The sequence below is a fragment of the Amphibalanus amphitrite genome, unplaced genomic scaffold, assembly GCF_019059575.1.
Source record: "Amphibalanus amphitrite isolate SeventyFive unplaced genomic scaffold, NRLGWU_Aamphi_draft 000027F_arrow, whole genome shotgun sequence".
NCBI classification, from domain to species: Eukaryota; Metazoa; Arthropoda; class Thecostraca; order Balanomorpha; family Balanidae; genus Amphibalanus; species Amphibalanus amphitrite.
This window is the reverse complement of record NW_024881523.1, coordinates 1,269,634-1,288,432: the sequence shown is the minus strand read 5'-3', so window position 1 is coordinate 1,288,432 and position 18,799 is coordinate 1,269,634. Positions and strand designations below refer to the sequence as shown.

At 54.1% G+C, this 18,799-nt stretch overlaps 1 protein-coding gene across 5 annotated transcripts in view; it reads left to right on the top strand.

Moving 5' to 3' along the window:
• The window catches only part of LOC122364650 (zinc finger protein aebp2-like), a 58,706-nt gene that overhangs the window by 36,330 nt on the left and 3,577 nt on the right, over positions 1 to 18,799 (top strand). For 2 of the 5 annotated variants that reach the window (XM_043335259.1, XM_043335265.1), the window contains exons 2-5: positions 15,729 to 16,776; positions 17,474 to 17,600; positions 18,003 to 18,127; positions 18,613 to 18,680. In XM_043335259.1, the coding sequence (XP_043191194.1) occupies positions 15,729 to 16,776; positions 17,474 to 17,600; positions 18,003 to 18,127; positions 18,613 to 18,680 (1,368 nt within the window). Of the gene's footprint in view, positions 1 to 1,771; positions 1,925 to 5,204; positions 5,272 to 10,167; positions 10,357 to 15,728; positions 16,777 to 17,473; positions 17,601 to 18,002; positions 18,128 to 18,612; positions 18,681 to 18,799 lie in introns of those variants that run through there. The other 3 variants (XM_043335273.1, XM_043335278.1, XM_043335284.1) reach the window with 3 other exon arrangements.

Sequence of the window (18,799 nt, the reverse complement as noted above, 5' to 3'; positions counted from 1 at the left end):
CTGCAGCTGGGTACCGAGCGTTAGCCGTCTTAGCGGCGAGGACAATAAGTCCTCTCCAGCTGAGCTCAGAACACTCGCAAGTTGCTGGGGAGTAGGCAAAGCACCGGAACATAATCGTCACAAGTGCCGAGTCTTGGTGGTCGAGTGCCGATTTCTTGGCCGTGTATCGTATAGGAGTATTACTTGTACAGTACAAACCAGGTTTCGGCTGCCCTTGGTCGGCCGCGCCCGTTTGCGTCATCGGCCGGTTTCCCACCATTCACCGGCAATCTTGCGTGCGGCTCAAACGAGGTCGCACGCGCGGTAAGAGCTCCACTCTCGCCGTGCGTGCAGCGTGCGTGTGCGGCGACCCTGAGCTGAGCTGAGCTGGGACCGGTCGGTGCTGCGCTGAGCTGGGTCTGGTGAGAGGCGCACTGCGGGCACAGGCACCAGTCTGACTGCTCTTGGAGCGGCAGCTGTCAGCTCCTTGCTCCTCGAGCGGCAGCCGTCAGCTCCTTGCTCTCCGCGCCAGCTCTCTGCTCACACCCGTCCAGGAGTTGTTTGTATGTGGAGCTCGTGCGCCGCCAGCTGTGCCGGCCGGGGGAGGGCTGCACCCCGCAGCTGGTGGGGTGTCCCGGTACCCGCCCAGCTGCACCCCCTCCCCCTCCACCGCCTCCATGGCCACCCGGATGGCCCACGCGACTGTTCCGCGGGGATACCAAAGGCGTGCCCAGTGCAGAGTCCGCTGGCCCAGGAATAGATACCGGACTGAACTATCATTGCGCCTGCCGCCTTGTCGGCTTCAATATTTCCGGAGCGATTTGGTCGTCGTGTGGGGCGCGGCGGGGTAACCCGGCCCCTTGCCCCGCCCGTACGGGCCGCGAGTCGCGCCTATCTCTGACCTTTGAGGGGGCGGGTTGCCCACCGATATCGTTCCGCTATGCGGGGGGTTGTGGGACTTTGGCGCGTGCCATCGTCTCTAACCGAGCCTCAGTGCTGGTCCCTGTGTCTCGGGGTTGGGACCTGCGGGCGTTGCGTTGGCACGTGTGGAGGACCCAGCTATCAGTCGAGTCAGCGCGCTCCGATGGACCCGGTCAGGTATGGAATTTGGAAACGGTCTTAGCTGTCCAGAGTGCAGGTGATCTAGTGGATTCCGCGTTTGGGTGTAGATATGGAATGACCAGTACCATTCTTACATGGCTCCGTCTTTACATATGAAAATATGATTTATGTGGCTGGAAAAGGCACATCTTCGGCGTTGCTTTGTGAATGGATTGGTTATTCTACGTAAATTAGCTGTTAATTTTCGATGCTGACTTACATTGAATCCTTCAGTCAGGCATCCAACTTGCTGCGTAAATTAGGATTAATTACGAGCATCTAATATAGGTAGGTTAAGTGAGTGAAAGTGACAGCAAGGTTTCTGACACTGGCGTTTCGCCAGTACCTAAATCTGGGTTTGAAATGGCAAATACCGAATCGGTCTCGAGCTATTCTCGGCGTACAAAAATGTCTATAATCGATGGTCATCCCTCGCGCATGCAGCTGTCCCCCTGCCCGTGACCCATCACCCGTAGCTGGCGACTAACCCGCCCGTCAGCTGGTCCCTCTCCCTTCCCCTCCCCTGACCCCACGTGCCGGCCGGCTGGCGCGGTCAGTGGCCTCCATCCCCCTCCCTCCGCCCCCGCCCCCACCTCCTTCCGAGCGAGCGGTGGCGCACGGCGCGTGGGGCGCACGCACATTGAGGCCATTCGCCGGTGAGGCTGCTCCCGGGAAGCTGCGTGCTCTGCTGTGCGGCGCCGCACTGAGGGAGCGCCACAGGTGCAGTTGTGGTCGTGTGTGCAATACGTGTGCAATATTTGCTGCTTCGCTACCGGCTCCTAGAATAGTTTCGCATTTGTTACATCCCTGGAAGCGTCAAGTTTACGACTCTTCCAGTTCCCAGGTGAGGTTGTGTGAGCTATTGCAGGCCGGGCAAATAGTGGCCGAGTGAATGTGTTATGTGGCGTGTTGTTGATGCAGTTCCATGTGTCTGAGCAGTGCGTACGCACGAGACCCGCGGTAAAAGCGGTGATTGGACTGCGAGTCGCGAACTACGAGGAATCTGAATGTGAACTGAAATGTGGACTGAGCGTCGTCCGCCCATGGAGAGGACGGTGATATTGGAAGGTGACTTGAGAGGCTTCTGTTAGGAGAACGGTTATTGGACTGTGAGTTGAGTCTCCTGTGAGGACGGTAATTTGGCTGTGAGTCGTGTATGAAGAGAACGGTTATTTGACCGTGAATCTACGAGTCGCGTAGGAAGAGAGTGCTAATTTTACCGTCAGTCGTCTCTGAAGAGATCAGTTATTGGACCGTTACTCGTCTATGAAGTTATTTGACCGTGAGTCAGGTATGAAGAGGACGGTTGTTGGACTGTAAGTCGTCTATGAAAGGGACGTTGTGTTGGACTGTGAGTCATCTGTGAGGAGGAGTGAGCTTTAGTCGTCGTGTGAGGGGACAATTTTAGTCTCCTACCGTCTACGAAGAGGACGAATATCTCACTACGAGCTTTCCGCGAAGAGGACAGTGATCTATCTATTGCAGAAGCAGTCCAGCGGCCCATTGCCGCTCAACGGGGCGAACATAGCAATTCATCTGAATTCTTAGTTTTAGCCAATTCGTATTGAGTCTGAGGCCTTTTTTGCTGCTCTTTGTTTATAGTGAATGGCACTTCAATGTGAATGGTTCATGGATGGATGGAACATGAATGAAGATGAACGCCTCTTGGTTGGGACCGGTAACTTTTAACCCGACAGAGTCGATGGTATTTAAATCGCGGATGCAGCTTTACCATTCAATTCAGTGGGCCAAAGGATGCCCAACTTTACGGCGTAATTGCATAATGCATTACTTGTGCACTTGAAGCAGAAATATGCTCGGCAAGCTCCAGCGATCTTGAATTGCAACAACGACCAACCAACACCCCATGCACTGTGATACACACAAAGTTTTCGATAAAGTGCAATCTAACGTCACAGATCAAACGATGCAATCTGGAGTGCCCACATCGACGGCGGGGTATCGCGTCAGCCGGTCTGCAGCTGATATCTCCAGTTGCCTCCGATATCCCAGCCTTCACCCATGCATATCTACCTACATCGGGCTGAACTAGCGCTGCGGTAGCCGAATTGCCCACCCATGCACACAAGCTGCTGCGCCCCGCTTAGCAGAGCCTTTCTGTTCCCACTTCCCGGTATCAATAAGATAACCGGACAAAACCGAACGCAATCATGTTTTAAAGTGAATATGGGCATGGACGAGCTAGAATATCCTATTTCTACGCAGTACGTATGTAAATATATGCTGACAATTGATGGACTTATTCAGCGGAAATCATCGCAGCCGAAGACTTACGTTAGGTCGCATTTGTTGTCGGTTCGGCGTATCACCGATTTTGATGATACTCGTGTGCTCGTTTTATGTTGCCTCGTCTAGACGGGGCCGACTTACACGAATAGTATACGGTCAGGCCAGGCCCCATACTGCGAAGCCATTGGGAGCCCAGTTCGCTGGCCCAACATTGCCTCGTTGGCCGGCCTTTCAGCGTTCGTCGGAGACGGTGAGGCCGCGGGGCTGGGTCAACTGGGCCGGCGCCGCCCTATACATGACCTCACCGCACGGTGGCCGGCACACGGGTAGGACGCGTCCCCCCTGCAGCCAGGCCGTATGAGAGATAATAGCAGCGGATCGAGTGATTAGCCACGTCCCGGTCTACGCAACTCAGATGGGGTGAGGGTAGCCACAAGGGAAAGGGTTTCGGGTTTCTGGAGATAACGTTTCAGGATGCCGGCGGGCTGCGCTGTGGCTCGACTGGGGGGTCGCCTCTGTTGAGGGGGTGGGGGCTGCGAGCGGCGAGGCCGTGTGTCGGCCCAATCGACCGGCCGGGGAGGGAGCCCGGCCCGGCCCAGCCGCCGGGACGCTTCACGGAACGATTGGTGCCGCTCGGACAGTGACGGTCCGCTCACATGCTAGCGTCATATCAGGCCAGACTAGTTGGTTCGCGGGAAATGCCACCGACCTGGCCCACCTGCCCAGCGGACACACCCAGCTCGTGAATTTACAGAGGTTTTTTGATCCCAGCTGAAAGGTCCCTCTCCCTTACATCATGTTCATAATTCTTCCTTCAGGAACCGTCACAAATGGTTGCCTATGTATGTTTTCTATACGTAGGTTAAAGTTGTTATTCTTTTATTTGTTTTGTTGCTATTCGACTTCGTCTTTGTAAATGAAGTCTGTTACCGCATCGGATATCGTTGTTGTCGGAACGTGATTGATCGCTCTCGCCTGTGTGGTCTCACTTCAACTGAACTTGGGCAGGGTTGGCATTTTTGCCGGCAAAAACTAGTTTATGCCATTTGCCGGTTTAAACCGGTTTTAACCGGCAAAAAGTGGCAAAAACTGGCATAAACTCAGAAATATCACAATGCTATGCCTAGACATGATTTTGAACAGGAAACATTTTAAGGAGAATTCGGTGAAAGCTTTATGAGCTCTATGCTTTCAAACAGAAGTGACATTAACCATTGAAATGTTTCATACCTAACTCAGAAACATTTTCATGGGCTATCCATAAGGAGCTAGTAAGATCCCTTTTGGGGGTGACAAATGAGCCAGTGCAAGGGTGACTGGGTGAGTCCTGCACAATCAGAAGTGCGAAGAGGTACCTATCTGCCACTGATATGCGCACGGCACCGCATGACACCCTACTTACCGTGGCCGCCTTGTCCCACTCTCCCCTTACATGGAAATACATTACGTTGTGGATGTCTACCGACATGCATAGACATTTTACGCAGGGATAAGTAATCAGGCAACTTCAGAATGTTTAGTGCATCTATATAACTACCTGAAATGCATTTGTACATTTCAAATTCATTCCTAACTAGTAAAGTTATAGGTTTGGCCATCTGAGTTTTAGCCAGTTTTTGCCAGTTCTTGCCACCAGGGTTTCTGCCAGCCGGTTTAAACCGGTTAAAACCACTGGCAAAAACCAGTTTTTGCCACCCCCTGCCAACCCTGAACTTGGGTCTGTCTCTGAAGTATCTCGTAATGTGTGTGCCCGTCTGCTGAGTCCTTTGGTCAATAAAGGCGGTATGTCCGTACACTTATGCTCTGTGCAATGTTCGTGCTTACCGCTCGTTGCTCATTGTTCGTCACTAACCGGGTCTCCTCTTGTTTTTCAGGTGAGTGTGACGTTAGTCGCTAGGCGCCGGCGGTCGCGAAGGGACGACCTGGCTCAATCTCAGACTGGTGGGTGAGCCTTGTCTCGGCTGGAACTGGTGGGTAAATACTGTTCCCAACTAAAACTCTGGATGAAAGCTCCCGTCATTATTCTGGGAACTCCCCGGACACTCCGGCGGGCAAACTCGGCTATACGCGGAGCAGTTGTAAGCCGCAGCGTGCGCCGACCCGGCTGCTTCGATCGATACCATGTGCACTTCGCGTGACGTTGCCGACATCTCTGGCCTTCCCCGTTTCTTGCTGGGTTTTCTAACCCACGATCCCTGCTAGCTCCCTGACCTCTCCTGCCTTCTCCTGAGGTACTGTATCCCTTGCTGAGCTCCCTGACCTCACTAGCTCTCTGCTAGGATCCCTGACCTCCCACGCTCTCCTGTTGACTCCCGGGCTTCCCTAACTCCCTCTTGACATTCTTAGCCTCACTTACTCCCTTCTGGGCTCCCTAAGCGAGACTTCCCCGCTCCCTGTTGGGGTCCCTGACCTCCCAGTCCTTATCGACCTCCCTGACCTCCCCAACTCCATCGACCTCGCTATGACCTCCTGCCCCCATGGTCGCCATGCCGACGGGGCCGACTTCAGATCGAGTGCGCTCCACCACGGGTCGATCTGACCCGGCGGACTGGCCCTCGGGGTTCTGTCCTGCCAGCGCTGCGACCGCGGGCGGCGGCCTCCGTCGATTGAGCGCGCGGGTCAGCCCCCCCCCCCCCCCACTCTCTGCCCGGCGGGGGGGCGGGGCGGTCGATGCGCGGCGGGCCGGGCAGCGTGCCGGCAGTCGGCGGCCCGACCCCGTGTCGGCCGGCGGTGGCGGAGGGGTGCGTGTTGACCGCTCAGTCCTGCAGTCATGTGTGTCTGGTGTCTGGTACACCGCCCGGCATGGTAGGTGGTGGAGTCCCCCTGTGGGTGTTTGGGGGGGGGGGGAGACTTCTGAGCACGTCCCCATTTCTCCAAAACTGGTTGAATAGCTGCTAAAAACGAATGAATGTATGCAAGCAAATGTTAACTTTTGCCACCGTGTGCAATTACATATTGTAATGGTTATTTTCAAGTTGTGTGGTTATGTGAACGAAATGTCAATCGTCATTGACATTGGCTATTTTTAAATATATTTTGAACGGGTGCTTGCGAGAAATGCCACGAGATACGCGAGTGTTGGCAGGTATACGTTTCCGCTTCGTCGAGTCTGCTGGTCTCATTGGTCTCATTCAGAGTTCGATAATCTTGGGAGGATGAAAATAAACAATAATTATGGAAGTAGGTGTGACCGGTAAATGCGAAACGGTGCAATGAAAGAATTGATTTATTGGGGTAAGCAAATGAATCAGTTCGTTGGGCTCCGCGCGGATGATGCCGTAGCATGGGACACTGGGTATTGGGCAACCTCCCCTCGTCCACTAGATGTAAACGTAAGCAGCTCACGACACTAACTATGATAGTGACAATGATATCTACAATGTGGCACTGGCGGCTCGTTGCACCTTCTATACGTAATTGATTTAATAGCAGCTTCCCGTCCACCGCGAGAACGTTTAGAGTCTTGATTGGGGTTAGATCCTGTTTGGAAACCCCTTCCTATGAAGGAAGTTATGTCAGAACAATAAAAGCGTAGCAATCAATAGCCACATCGTTATGATATCCTATTCTTAAGGCATCATTTTCTTACGAGGAAAGCAACTTTTTTATTGTTTTCTTTCATTGAATATAGACTGGAGCAACTTTGAAACGCTTTTGAAAATAATAAAATGCATTTTTGCTATGTATCGTATCGGGTTCACAAGCGGCCGAGCCTTTGTCCTCCGTTTTCGACCAGCTGCGTGTTGCCGTTTTTCGGGTTTTGCGCGGCAGCTCGGTGAAAAAGACCCGCCTTTCTCTGTGAAGGTGACCCATTTGGTTTTTGTGCTGGGCGCGGGATCGATGACTCCGGTGTGTTTTGGCATCGGAGCGACTGTTCGGGCGGCAGGGAAGGGGCCCAGGGGTCTCGCGCTAGTGGTTCGCTCGCTCCAGTACCGATGACCGACCGGCGGGCGGCGACCCGTATTATCCGTCTCCGCAACATAACCATTGTTTTTGTCGCATTTCTTAGCAAGGAGTTTTACGACATTTGCTACTCTATGTTTTGTGTAAACGTAAGAGTCTGCTGTCTGCGCGTTGTTGAGCTCGACTGGAGGGCTTTCCTAAATCCTAATTACCTGTTGATGGGTGTTAATGATTAATATGTCTCGAAAAAAGTGCTAAGCTCTGCCTGATTAGGCCTACGGACTACTACGGTGTCGATGATCGGTTCTGCTGGCCACTTCGCCATCCGTCATTTGATGGAGTGGGCACGTCCGAATGATGACGGTCTCAGCTCGCCGCCAGCCGCCGGGAGCGGCATGGCCCGCTGAGACGGCGTCAGGTCGAATCTGTGGCGCGGAGGACGGCGCGGCGGCCGACACCGGCCCGCCGCGTGTGCGTGAGGGCAGGTAGCGGCCCGACCAGCTGGCTCCCATCGACCCAGCCGAGCTTTCGCTCTCTCTCTCTCTCTCTCTCCCTCACTCGCCGCCAGACTATTCTCGGAGAAATGCGCCCCTCGTGGCGACCCGGGGCCTAACACCACTGCCGGCAGCTCCGCCCCGTGGCAGACATCCGAACTAACACAGCCGATGCGGTTTTCTAAACGCCTGTGCCCTGTAAGCGTCGCTGTGAACCAAGATTGTCTCGAGGAGTTCGTAATCAAGCGGATGTCAGATGAATTGATATGATTATCGATACCACTTACTTACCACTGACTGTCTACCATACGGTCGTGTAGACTGGTGGTGAATTTATCGGTAATCGCCCACCCTAGTTATCTCGCACTGAAGAAGCTGCCGAAAAACTAGCTGCCATTTTGCAACATTATCATTTCTAGCCCACTGCCCATCCCTATACGTTACGCATCCTTTTGATTTGTAAGGATCTCGCTGGGCTGGGAAACGACCTTCTGGTGCTAGGGTAGAGCCGGTCTAGTAGCTTCTTCAATCAGTTGAACGGGTGCTGGAAAACACGCATTTCATGCGCTGAGCTTAAGCTCATTGCTGGCTTTGGTTAGACTTATCTCATCTTCTATCCTAGACTCGCCCCTCACGCTCTGGGGACGTTTGGATTCGAGTGGCACTGGCGCATCGCTGCATGCGTGCATAAAGCATACACTGCATTATGATTGATACCTGTGTACGGTGACTGCACCTATTTCGCAGTCATTAGATAAGAGCGATGTCTGCCGAGTACCTTGCTGTGATCACTCATCGGGCTGATGACCATCATAAAACGACGGAAACGGGAAAATGCAGCGCTTGGATGTGAGACGATTGGTTAAAGACCGTTTGGCGTATACAAATAAATCCTATGACTTGGTATTTTTAGATAAAGGATGGTACCTTTTTAATGAGTGTACGATTGTTTGCAGCTGTTTATTTTTTGTCTATAATTTTAGCTGGCTGTTTTTCTAACATGTCAAACTTCAAAAGTGCATTTAGCTGCGTCTTCCCTGCTGTTTTGCGTCGTGGGTTGTCGCAGTTGCGCCACTGCAGCGTGCTCGATTGGGTATCGGTAACCCTGGCGTCACCGGTAGCGTTTTCGTTCAAGGTTAAGGTTTCTGCATTAGGCGGTATTAGGCCACCGTGCCAAGCCGTAGCATGCTGTGACGTCACTGGGTAAGAGAACGTACCACGCTATCAGTATCACTATCGACTGAGACTCAGATAGACTCAAAACGACTCAGGCAGACTCAAACTGACTCGACCGACTCAGACCGACTCAAACTGACTCAGACCGACTCAAACTGACTCAGACCGACTCAAACTGACTCAGACCGACTCAAACTGACTCAGACCGACTCAACCGACTCAAATCGATTCCGATCGACTCAGACCGATTCAGAACGACTCAGGCGGACTCAAACCGACTCAAATCGATTCCGAGTGACTCAGGCAGACTCAGAATGACTCAGGCAGACTCAGACAGACTCAGAACGACTCAGGCAGACTCAAACCGACTCAGGCAGACTCAAACTGACTCGACCGACTCAGAACGACTCAAATTGACTCAGACCGACTCAAACTGACTCAGACCGACTTAACCGACTCAAATTGATTCCGATTGACTCAGACCGACCCAGAACGACTCAGGCGGACTCAAACCGAATCAAATTGATTCCGAGCGACTCAGGTAGACTCAGAATGACTCAGGCAGACTCAGACAGACTCAGAACGACTCAGACAGACTCAAACCGACTAAAATCGATTCCGAGCGACTCAGACAGACTCAGAACGACTCAGGCAGACTCGGGCCTATTCAGATAGACTCAGGCAGACTCAAACCGACTCAGGCAGACTTAGACTGATTCAGATCGATTCCGAGCGACTCAGAAAGACTCAGAACGACTCAGAACGACTCAGACAGACTTAGGCGGATTCAAACCGACTCAACCGACTCAAATCGAGTCAGTTTGAGTCTGCCTGAGTCGGTTGGAGTTTGCCTGAGTCGTTCTGAGTCTGTCTGCGTCGATCGGAGTCGATTTGAGACGGTTGAGTCGGTCTGAGTCAGTTTGAGTCGTTCTGAGTCAGTCTGAGTCGATCGGAATCGATTTGAGTCTGTTTAGTCAGTCTGAGTCAGTTTGGGTCGTTCTGAGTCGGTCTGAGTCGATCGGAATCTATTTGAGTCGGTTGAGTCAGTTTGAGTCTGCCTGAGTCGTTCTGAGTCTATCTGAGTCTCAGTCGATACTGAAAGCGTGGTACGTTCTCATACCCAGTGACGTCACAGCATGCTTCGGCTTGGCACGGTGGCCTAATACTGCCTAATACAGGAAACCTTAACCTTGAACGAAAACGCTACCGGTGACGCCAGGGTTACCGATACCCTCGATTGTTTACCTAATTTTGCTTGCTTTTGTCAGGGCCAAGGCCTTATGCCGTATAAGGGGTCAGGGCCCTAAAAGCAAGGCTTTTGTTTGTTTGAAGATTTTCTTAAGTTTCGTAGTGTGATAAATCTCAAATTCGTTATATCATCACTCATATTGATCATACTGATTGGTTGCTCATAGCTCACTGCACTTCAGTTTTATGCAACGTAGGTAGGAAGGTAGGTGCAGCAGGGCCTATTTTAACATGTTAACTGGGGTGGCAAAACCCACCCCAGTGGTGCGGTTTTCCACCCCAGTCGTCTTACTTTACCACCCCAGTGAAAAACAGCCCAAACTTCTACCCACAGATATTAGCTGCCGACAATCACGGAGGCGACACATTCTTGAGGCGCAACTCAGGTTGACAGGGGAAAAGGGCTCACTGAGGCGCCACCACCACCAATGGGGTGCCCTCTCACTACTGGGGGCGCCCTGCCGCAACTGTGGCGCCCTACTTTGATTGGGACACATTACCGGTAATAGGGCACCCTACCATGACTGAAGAGCCCTATCAACATTGGGGCGCCCAGACACGATTGGGGCGCCAACCACCTTTGGGCGCCCTATCAGAAATGGGACACTGTTTGTTTTGTTGGGTTAGGCCCTTTCGGTCCAATGAGACCATTTCAGAGCCGGAAGGCTGATAGGACATAGGGGGAGACATTGGTCTGGGCAGGCACCCTAGTGAGTGCCTGCCCAGACCAGACAAATTTACAGAGTAGGTGGATCCATAGGAGATCTCGCCCCTGTAAAAGTTTGGTGACTCTAAGTCAAGATTTAGGGGGGTTTTGGGGGATATGAGTGCAAAAAATTTGCTAAAACATGTCAAAAGTTTTTCGCTTATAACTTTTTACCTAGTAAAGATAGAGCAAAAATAAACGCACCAGTGAACTCAGGACGTCCGTGCGCATCGAATGGTATACTTTGTTGCCAATTTAAGCGAACTCTGGAATTCAGTTGCCGCTAAGCTACAGGGTGTAACGAAATTATCCGGACATCTATTTCTTCGCCATATCTGCTCGCACAGTTTCTCTTTTAATGTCAGAAGCTGGAAAATTGGATGAATGCATACCTCTGGTATCTGCTCTTAAACTCAGAAGTGACCTGACCTTGCGAAATGACTCTTGCTCTGAGTAAGAGTCGAGTCGCCGACGGGTTCATTTGATAGTTTTCGTTTAAGGCAGTGGAGAGAAAGGAGTACAGTCTCTCGTTTCGTAGTAAGGCTACGTGTTGGTGGCATGGTGGCATGAGCCAGAAGCTGGTCTGTCAGCAGCTGGACATCAGCAGCAGCCAGTAGCACATCTGCCTGAGGCGTAATAAGCTGGGACTTGGTGGCAGACTCAGCCCGGCCTCGATCGCACAAGGCGCCCTTTGCCAAGTGGTGAGGAGAGTTGTCAAGATAGCGACAAGGAAACGGCACCAATTAATCCGCATACTGACTCGAATTCTTACCAAGGTAGATAATAAGAGGTCCCACATCATGATTCACCGTTACCCGCCCTTTAGCTTGGTTTTACTGCCCTTCAAACTGGAAAAGACAATGAAATTGACGGGAAAACAACCAGTCCACCACCTTTGGCTTCAGGCCAGGGCGTGTCCACTGGTGGAAGGAAGACACGAATGAGGTGACCTGGTCGGATGGGAAGCTGTTCGAGCTGCGATACCCGTTGAACCGTCAAATCGGCCATGTGTGGGCTGCCAGCAGCTCGAATGTGCCGGCCGTCGCCGGCGTCAAACATCCGGCCAAAATCCAGACCTGGAGCATGTTCAGCTGCTGTGTAATATTTAAGCTGTTCATGACGACACAGAAAAGCACTATCAGTGACGAGTATTACCGGCGCAACATCCTGGCTAGCGATTGGTTGGAGCCACTCAACCAGACGGCACAGGGTGGCTCGGTTTCTGAACGTGTACCGATACCTGATTCAAGCCGCGCAGTCTTCATACGGGGCGGCGCACCACCTTCAAGCCCCTAGCAGAATGAGAAGTGATGCCGAGAGGACCTTTTTGTTCTTCTGGGCTAAAGGGCTATGGCTTGGAAATAGTTCCCATGCAATTCCGTCGATATATTATGGACTATTGTCCATCAGGAGACGAATGAGGGGACACCCGCCACCAGCACCGCCCAACTGCGGGCACAGGTTAGTAAGGCGCTACTCTATATGAAACCCACTGTGCTGGAAAATCCAGTGGCTGGAATGCTCCAAAAATGTGTACCTGCGCTCTTATGAAAGGTGGCTATATAATAATTCAAAAGGGAAAATATCAGAATGTCTTGCTTCTTAATTACAGCGCGAAGAAAGATGTCCGGATAATTTCGTTACACCCTGTAGTCCAATTTTCCCCTGACCTTGTACCGGTTTTTGTGACCTGGTGACCTGACCTGAAAAGACTGGGACTTCAAATTTTCAAGAAAGGTGCGAAAATGTTGCCCCAGAGGGTATGCCAAATTTGACGGCACCATGCGCCGCCGTTTTTACGTTATTTGCGAAAAACCTTAGGGGGGTTGCATCAACCCCCCCTCGCCGGGCGAGGGTTAATGCCAAAATCAAAGGGGGAACGGTGCCCAGGTCCCCCCCCCGTTCCGCCGCCTATGAACTAGCTACAACACTGGTTAGCAATGCATCTTTCTTGGCATAGGTACAGACTACAGAGCCATAAGCGATTCAAAATCTGGACAGCGTCTCGGGGCAGTGGCGTGGCGAGATATTTATATTTATCTACAAGCAACAATGGGGTGAAGTTGGTTGAAAGTAAAATTGAAAGTTGGGGGGGGGGGGCGCCCACACAAGAGACAGGGGCGCCACCACTGTCTGGCCACCCCAGTCCAATTGTCTTAAAATAGGCCCTGAGGTGCAGGGTATATAGAACGGTAGGTGCCTTTTATCATCACCCTTGTTTTACACGTTTATCGCGAATAAACTATGCATTGGTTAGCGATTGCTGCCGATGTGAATACGACCTTGACAATGATGCAATTCCACCCGCTCCCTCTCGTCGTTACCCTCTCCTCAATTTCATTTTGTCAATTCTAAATCAAAATGAGCATAAATAGTACCTACATAGATAGGGGTAGCCGGTAGGTAGGTACTAGTCGTAGCGCCTGGCCACTGCCCATTATGGAATTGGTGTTTCCGCCTTCCGGTGCTGTTCTGTGCCAGAGATTAGGTAATTATAATTTCTTAGATTATTTAAAAAGCTTTCACAAATCCCATGTGTCTTTTATTTTCTTACTTTTTCATCCCGTGTGGCGTATAGGTGCAGCCCACCGCTAAAGTAATGTGACTGGTTTTACCAATCTCAACGGATGGCTTTGACTGGCGATGTTTTAGTGCGGAGTGATCGAAAAGAAGACGTCAATAGACAAAGTTGCAGCTGCAAGGGTGACGATACATGTAAACTACATTCAAAGTTTCATTGTAGTCTGGCTAATCGTTCCTAAGCTCAAGCTTCAGAAGCAGAACATATTCATGACTGAAACCGCACATTACTTCTTGCTGTGGACTGTACGTTTCACTCACGCACGAATGCTTACTCGTCATCCATGGATGTACTCTGAACGATTTAGAAGGCTGAAAGCAGCTTAAACGATTTAAAATGCGTTTAACTAAATGGTCAGCGGAATGGGAATAAATTCATGGGACGTTGTGTTAAATGAATGAACGCCCTTTTAATTTCACCTGATGCTGCGAAATCGTTATTACGAAAGGCACTCCTGGACCCCGCCGTTGTAATTAGGGTGCGGGAACTGAAATCGATCGCCCTGCAAAAACGAGAGGGAGGGGGGCCGGGGCAGAATGGCTCCGACCAGGGCGGTGTTTCACGGGCTGCTGCTACCACGCTGCTATCAAATTGCGCGAGCTGACGTCACACTTGTGGTAGTGTTGGAGCAATGGGCCTGTTGATGTCTCCATGGAAACCCAATTTGACAAGTCGTAAAATCGGCGTGCTGCTATCACCGGTGAAACAGGGCCCAGAAGCCCACTGACTGAAGGGCTGCGTTCCTGCTCCCGTCGGCCCGTCCCGTGCCGCCCTCCGTCCCACCGTGAGACAACACGACAGGAGTGGGCGCCCAGCCCCGACCGCCGCCCTCACCGCCCTCCGTAGCCGTTTTTCTGCGCGCCGCGCCTCTGGTCGGTGACCCTAGGCCGGCCGGCCGCGGCCGAGTGGCGTGTGTGGCGTCATCTCGGCCGGCCGGCCGGCCCTGTGACGTCACACTGCCGGAGGCGGCCGAGGGACGCCGGCCGGCGTGTGACTGCGCCCTCGCGGCCGGAACTGCCCCTGGGGCGCGGCTCTCGCGTCCACCGCATTCCCGGCCAGTATGTGGACCGGTCGGGCGGCCGGCCGGCCGGCTGTCGGCGCGCGGCGCCCACCTGTGGTGGGCCGGGCGCGGGCGGCCTCCCCTCCGCCAGCCGGCCGGCCGGCCACCGATCGATGGTGCGATCTCCCCGGCCCGCCGGCTGACGCCTCCCGCTCCCCCGACGCGCCGCCGCTCAGGGGACGCGCGGAGGACGGCGAGGCCGGCCGGCTGGCGGAGCTGGTGAGTAGGGCCCCGCCCACCGACTGTTGACGGCCGCTGGTTTGAGGGACCACCCACGGCCAGCCACGGTCCATCGGACAACACTAACCAGCCGCTACCACCCGCTCGGCTCCCCTCAGCGGGCCGAGCCGGCGCCGACACAGTGCTGTCGCGCCGCCCTGCCGGCCGGCCGCACGGTCATATCCCGTTCCCAGTCCACACAGTGAGTGAGGGCAGCTGATCCCGTTTGACAAACCTGTCCCGATGACGCTGCTCACGGAAACATATTTTCCTGCCGAGCCGGCGCCGCTGCGGTACTCGCTGTCCGTGACGTCATGCACATTGCACATGCACGGCGAGTTGTGTAGAGGCGGCTGCGGGTCCTTTGCCTGTTCGGTCACCCGGAACTCCGCTTGGTGACAGGAACCCTGGCTACCCTAATGCAGGAACCCTAGTTGGTTACCCTGGTTCGGATTGTTGACGCTCTTGAGGCCACACTTGGAACACAACACACAGAATATGTTGTCTCAGCTACTCAACAAACATTTAATTGGCCCTGTCTGTTGACCGCAGCGATCCTCCTGCCCTTCGGTGTTGGATGGCGACCGTTTTCGTGCACGACACTCGTAACTCGGGCACGAAAAGTCACCTTTATGTATCGCGTTACGGCTAATTACTGGTTTTACGGCTCGGCATTAGACACCTCACTGGTAAACTGACCTCTGCATGGTCGAGTGGTATGATTTCACTGCCCGGTGACAGATGACCCGAGACTGCTAATGACCACGTGGTTGGGTTCGCGTGTTTGCAATTCAGACTCAATTCAATTGAAGTTCGTACGTGGCGAGACAGGGATACACATACTTCGGAAGATTCTGACCTTAGCTACCCAGTATGTATGCGGATGAACTGTTCGGCCACTCTCATAAAGCAATTGATTTTCCGAGATAGTCCTGCAATTGTTTTCGGGTTGTGCGCACGTTCTTAAGCTGAATCATGAACCATTACTGACAGTATGTGTTCCCGTTTCAGTGGCATAGCGACGCCGGGCGGCAGCGGCAGCGGCAGCGACGTGGCCTCGCTGGAGCCGAGCTCGCCGCTGTCCAGCTGCTCGGCCGCCTCGGACGGTGTGGAGGCGCGGCCGCCGCTGCCGGCCCTGATGCCCCCCAGCCAGCCGGCCACAGGCGCCCAGTGGGCCCGTCCGCCGGGTCGCAGCCGCAGCCAGGGAGACGCCGCCGCGCCGCCCTCGCTGCCGACCACCACCGACCACCTGCTGCCGGAGAGGCCGCCGGCCAAACGGCGTCGGCGCGCCTCCTCGGGCGAGAGGGCAGCGCGCGGCCCGCCGCCGCCGCCGCCGCCGCCTCCGCCACCGCCCGCCTCAGGCACCCCACGGCCGCGCGTGCAGGAGAAAATCACCGAGTACTTCAGCAAGCAGATCAAACACATATCGGCGCAGGCGTTCCGCGGCATGAAGAAGGAGCTGAACTCGGTGAAACACGAGCGGCCGCTGCTGCAGCTGAGGACTGAGCTCGGTGACAGCTCGCCGCTGCCGACGGGCGCCGAGACGCGGCCGGCCGCCGACCGGGACACCGTGCTGCGTGCGCTGAAGAAGCGCAATGGGTTCCACCCGCCGCGCGCGGCAGACACGGCGGCGGCGACGACCACGGCGCCCGTGTCGACCGGCCGCGCGTCCAGCGAGACCAGTAGCGTCGACTCGGGGCTCGGCAAGGACCGCGCCTCGACGGGCGAGCCGAGCCCGCCGCTGGAGGCGGGTCCGACGCAGGTGCTGCGCTTCCCGGCGCGCCGGCCGGCCGACTGCAGCGCCATTACATGCTGCCGGTGGCGCGACTGCGGCGCGCGCCTCAGCTCCCCCACGCAGCTGCTCGACCACCTGCAGACCAGCCACGTGCAAAAGGAGCGCGACGCCGGCAGCCGCTCGGTGCGCTGCCTCTGGCAGGGCTGCAAGGTGTTCGACCGGCCCGGCTCGGCCGCCTGGCTCGAGCGGCACGTGCTCTCGCACGGCGGCAGCAAGCCGTTCCGCTGCATCGTCACCGGATGCTCACAGCGGTTCGCTTCGCAGGTGGGTGCCAGACCTGCCGTGGTCCTCAGAAGGTCCTGTAGGAACCCTGCCGGTCTGGTGTTGTGTGGTTCCAACTTCCATAGGTTATACCAATAATAATTTTCTGGCTTCCTTATGCCGTTCCTTTGCTTGAACTTTAAACCGAGTGTTATAGCTGATACCCATGACCTTCCCCATCCTTCTGCCATTGTCGAAGCCCACACCCATACCGCAACACTCAGCCAGATTACGGGTGCTCAAGCATTTTTCCTCTCTTTCTTGTTTGCATTAACGTATCTGCTGGTAGCTCCGTATTGCTGGCTTGAGAACTTGGGTACTGGATCTGATACGTCACTGCAGAGTGGTGTTCCTGTACCTAATATATATCTTAGTTGTTGATTCATCGTGCGTCAATTACATGCTGATTTATTGCTAACAAACAGCATGTGTTGAGCAGGGGAATGAAAAATGTGTAAAAATGTATTCACAAGTAACAACTGGGAGTGCTTGCAAATGCTGCAATTTATGCTTTATTCCGATCCTTTCCCAATATTGTCCAGGGTAAACACCCCGCCCTTCACACCAACACTATTATTTTCGCAATTTCATAATCTGCGTTTTTTAACTGTCCGCTGGGGTCGATTAAATAGTTTAAACTCTCATCAGATGCGCCGAGTTCTCTCGCTGACCACCTGTCCTCCCCCCTCGCTGCCCACAGTCGATGCTGGAACGCCACGTGAACCATCACTTCAACCCGCCGGCGCCGCTGAAACGTGCCGACTCGGGTGTGAAGACGGCACGCCGCAGCGGCCGGCGGGCACAGGTCGAGCAGCACCCGTACTCGGGTGAGTGTCGGCGGAGGGGGGACGTCGGGGGAGCAAGGAGGTGGCTGGGTAGGAGTGGGCACAGCGGGCCGGAACCGGTATAGCAAGGATGGTAGTCAGCGAACAGCGTGGGATGGGGGATGGGGTGGGAGGTGGGGTCTTACGTGATCGACTGGGAAGTCAGCATTATTTACACCGGTACAGTGGGCGGGACATCAGGGAGGGTGGCGGATGCAGGACGGGTATTCCACTCCACCCTTGATGACGTGATGGGGCGCGGTGTCGGCTGTGTCATCTTCAATACGACTCGGCTAAGCCCGCCATGCCAGTGTTGGTGGTTCGCCCTGCTACTAGGTTTCTGTGTGTCAATGTGTTGGCGTTGACATTGTCTCCGGCGCTAACATGCTACGTCTCTGTCTACAGCGCGCATATTCGACTTTTGCGACTCGAGCGCGATGGAGCGGCTGCGGTACCAGCTGGTGTGTGCCGACTCGGCGCTGGAGCGGCTGCCGGACATCACCAGCCGCTCTGTGCGGCTCACGGCGCAGGTCAGTGACACTCGGAAGTCGGATAGAACGTCTGTGGCTTCAATTAGTCTTTATATACCCCGGTTTGCCAACATTGGCCAAAGGTCTGGGTTTGTCATGAATCAAAGCTGCACCCTGTCAACTGTTCATGCAGTTTTACCGATTTGCTATGTGACTGGAGAGTGGAGAGGAGAAAAAAAAAAATGAACGATCTTTTCCTCTCCGCCTCTTGTTGTAATCTGACATAACCTCTAATTGGTGTATTCAGACCAGGTTTTGCTTTAACTGTTATAGCGTATTTGGTCAGGAAATCGCTCGCTGATATGCGCTGTACAGGTGCTTTGTCTGCTCCACTGCGTTAGGGCAGGTGTTTTGTGTTTGTCTCCCGCTAAGCTAAGACGGACGTTATCTGTACTGCTGCACCGTAGCCGGTGGGTCTCTGACCTGCCGTGTTTGTGCGTCTGACCCTCTGTCTAACGTCTGGTGTCACTGCTCTGTCCGGACAGGTGATGGCGCGCAGGACTCTCACCAATAACAAGCCGGAGGTGCTCGTCCATTGGGAGCCGGCAGGAGTGTAAGTACAACAGACTTTTCCTCTCCGTCCCAAACGACCCTCCCCAGGCCGATACGACCTTCCCTTACCTAACCTGGGAGCCGGCGGGAGTGTAAGTACAACAGACCTTTCCTCCCCGT